The following is a 2,295-nucleotide window of genomic DNA, read 5'->3' as shown; positions in this document are numbered from 1 at the left end:
AAAGGACAAAAAAATTCTTGCATTTGAAAGTAGGCGATGTGGGATGGATTTTTTTACTAAACGACAATTTCTTTTTTGCCCTCGAAAGCATGCGCACACTATCTTCACATCCCACATCGGAAATTGTAAAAACTGAAACAATGAGAATAAGAAAGAAACTGAAAGTTTGAAAATTGGTTCACAACTAAGGTCTTGTTCAGTTTTACAAAACATTTTGTGGGCTAGCTCTTCAATTTTCACCAAGAAAAACAAGATCTACCAAAGATGACCATAAGAAATGAATATTTGACATTTATAATTAAAAAGGTTTCTAATTAGATGTAGTTATTTAGAACAAAAGGTTTCTTTGGTAACATTTAAATATATTGCTACTGATGGGCTGGTTTTGAGACAAAAAACGCAGTCTAATTTGTCAAACCAAAAGGAAGTATCTGAACAAACAATATCTAACTAACCCTAGCATTTGGCAAGGGTTCCCAAAAAGTATGGGATATGGTACAAACCGAATATGATCAGCCAGAGAATGAGGAGGAATTAAATTTAAAGAAATCAAAGAAGAATGACCAACAAACACTCTCTCTCATCCATATGTGTCTGGATGAGATTATATTCATGAAAAGTTCTCTGCAACAACATTGAGGAATGCACGGAAGAATCTTGAAAATTCCTTTAAAGGGAAAAATAAAGTAACAATTAATGTGTGTTTGCAAACCTTGAGAAGTGAGTATGAGAAACTGAAGATGAAGAAGTCAAAGACAATTGATGAGTTCTTTAATAGAACCTTAGTAACTGTGAATCAGTTGAAGAGATGTGGAGAAATGATGGAGGATGTTCTTGAAAGAAGATAACATTTAATTGATTTACAGAAGCAAGCTATACTCCGATTAATTCTAAGTATAGTTGATCCAAATTGTTCAATTTTATCCTTGGACTTAATTCTTTTATTCAAAGTTAAAAAATTTGATATGACAGAGAATGAACGAATTGAAACACACTCAATCACTTTACATTCCTTTCTATTATCTCATTTAACTCTCTACCTCATTGACTGCCAATCTCCCAAACAAAAGCTTACAACAATAAAAGAGAGCAAGATAAAAATGAGCAAAACTATAATTTGATTCAATTTCATACAACTCAGTCAATTTTTAAAGTGATTTAACAAGTACCAATTGCTAATACAGCAATTAAACAACCCTAAACTAGACATGAAGTTGTAACATTTAGTTCGATTAATACCAAATTTATTTGTGTACAAAAGCTTCCTCTTTACATCTAATGCATATCAAAATCAAGCCAATGAAACTAAATCAGATACAAAAGTACCTAATTCAAAAAAGCACCAGCAGAAACACAAATCAAACATTAAAATCCACATAATCAAAATAAATACATCACACTTGGAGAAATCAAAGAGATGAAATTGAACGCAATAAAATTACTGTAGTTACATTGAAAAAAACGAGACATCCTAAAAACCCTAAATTACTGTAGTTACACTGAACTAAAGGAGACATCATCAAAACCCTAAATCAAACATAACAGCGACCTAACATCAAATTAGGTTATCAAAGGAAAACCTAAGAATTTGTGAACTTGGTAACAGCCTTGGTACCTTCGGATACGGCATGCCTAGCCAATTCTCTAGGCAAAACAAGTCTGGCGGCGGTCTGGATCTCCCGAGAGGTAATTGTCGGCTTCTTGTTGTACCTAGCCAGACGAGAAGATTCCTGAGCCAGGTTCTCGAAGATATCATTGATGAAGCTGTTCATAATCCCCATAGCTTTGCTCGAGATTCCGATATCAGGATGAACCTGCTTCAGAACCTTGAAGATGTACATCTTGTAACTCTCAACACTCTTCTTGGATGGCTTCTTCTTCTTGTCAGCGGCTCCACTTTCCTTAGACAATTTCTTCCCTGCTCTCTGCTTTTTCTCTGCCGGTGCTTTCCTGGCGTTCTTCTCCTCTGCCGGTTTCTTCTCTGCCAGCTTCTTTTCTGCTGCCTTAGGTGCCATTGGAAATAGTGAAGAGACTAAAGAGGGATGATAGGGTTGAGGGAAAAGAAGATATGTCAGTGAGTTGGGTAAGTTTGAGAATGAAGAATGTAGATATATAAGATAGAGAGATGAGATGTGATTATAAGTGAGGCATAGATAGATGACTTGGATAACATAATGATCGTGGATTGGGAAAGGACAATATTGAAAGGTTGTGATTTTCTAAGGCCACAACACTTTTTTAATTTTTTAGTTATTCATTTTTTTTAAAATATTGAGTTATTCATTTTGTAATACA

The 2,295-nt window shown here is 34.5% G+C and overlaps 1 protein-coding gene across 1 annotated transcript; it reads right to left on the bottom strand.

Annotated features, from left to right (window-relative positions):
• Positions 1–1,361: 1,361 nt before the first annotated feature.
• On the bottom strand, positions 1,362–2,092 carry LOC136224962 (histone H2B-like). Its single transcript, XM_066013387.1, has one exon. It carries the CDS (start codon positions 2,013–2,015, stop codon positions 1,581–1,583), a length of 435 nt encoding a protein of 144 aa, XP_065869459.1. The 5' UTR covers positions 2,016–2,092; the 3' UTR covers positions 1,362–1,580.
• Positions 2,093–2,295: the final 203 nt, after the last annotated feature.

The sequence above is a fragment of the Euphorbia lathyris genome, chromosome 3 (genome assembly GCF_963576675.1).
Source record: "Euphorbia lathyris chromosome 3, ddEupLath1.1, whole genome shotgun sequence".
In the NCBI taxonomy this organism is placed as follows: Eukaryota; Viridiplantae; Streptophyta; class Magnoliopsida; order Malpighiales; family Euphorbiaceae; genus Euphorbia; species Euphorbia lathyris.
This window is presented reverse-complemented; position numbering and strand designations above follow the sequence as displayed.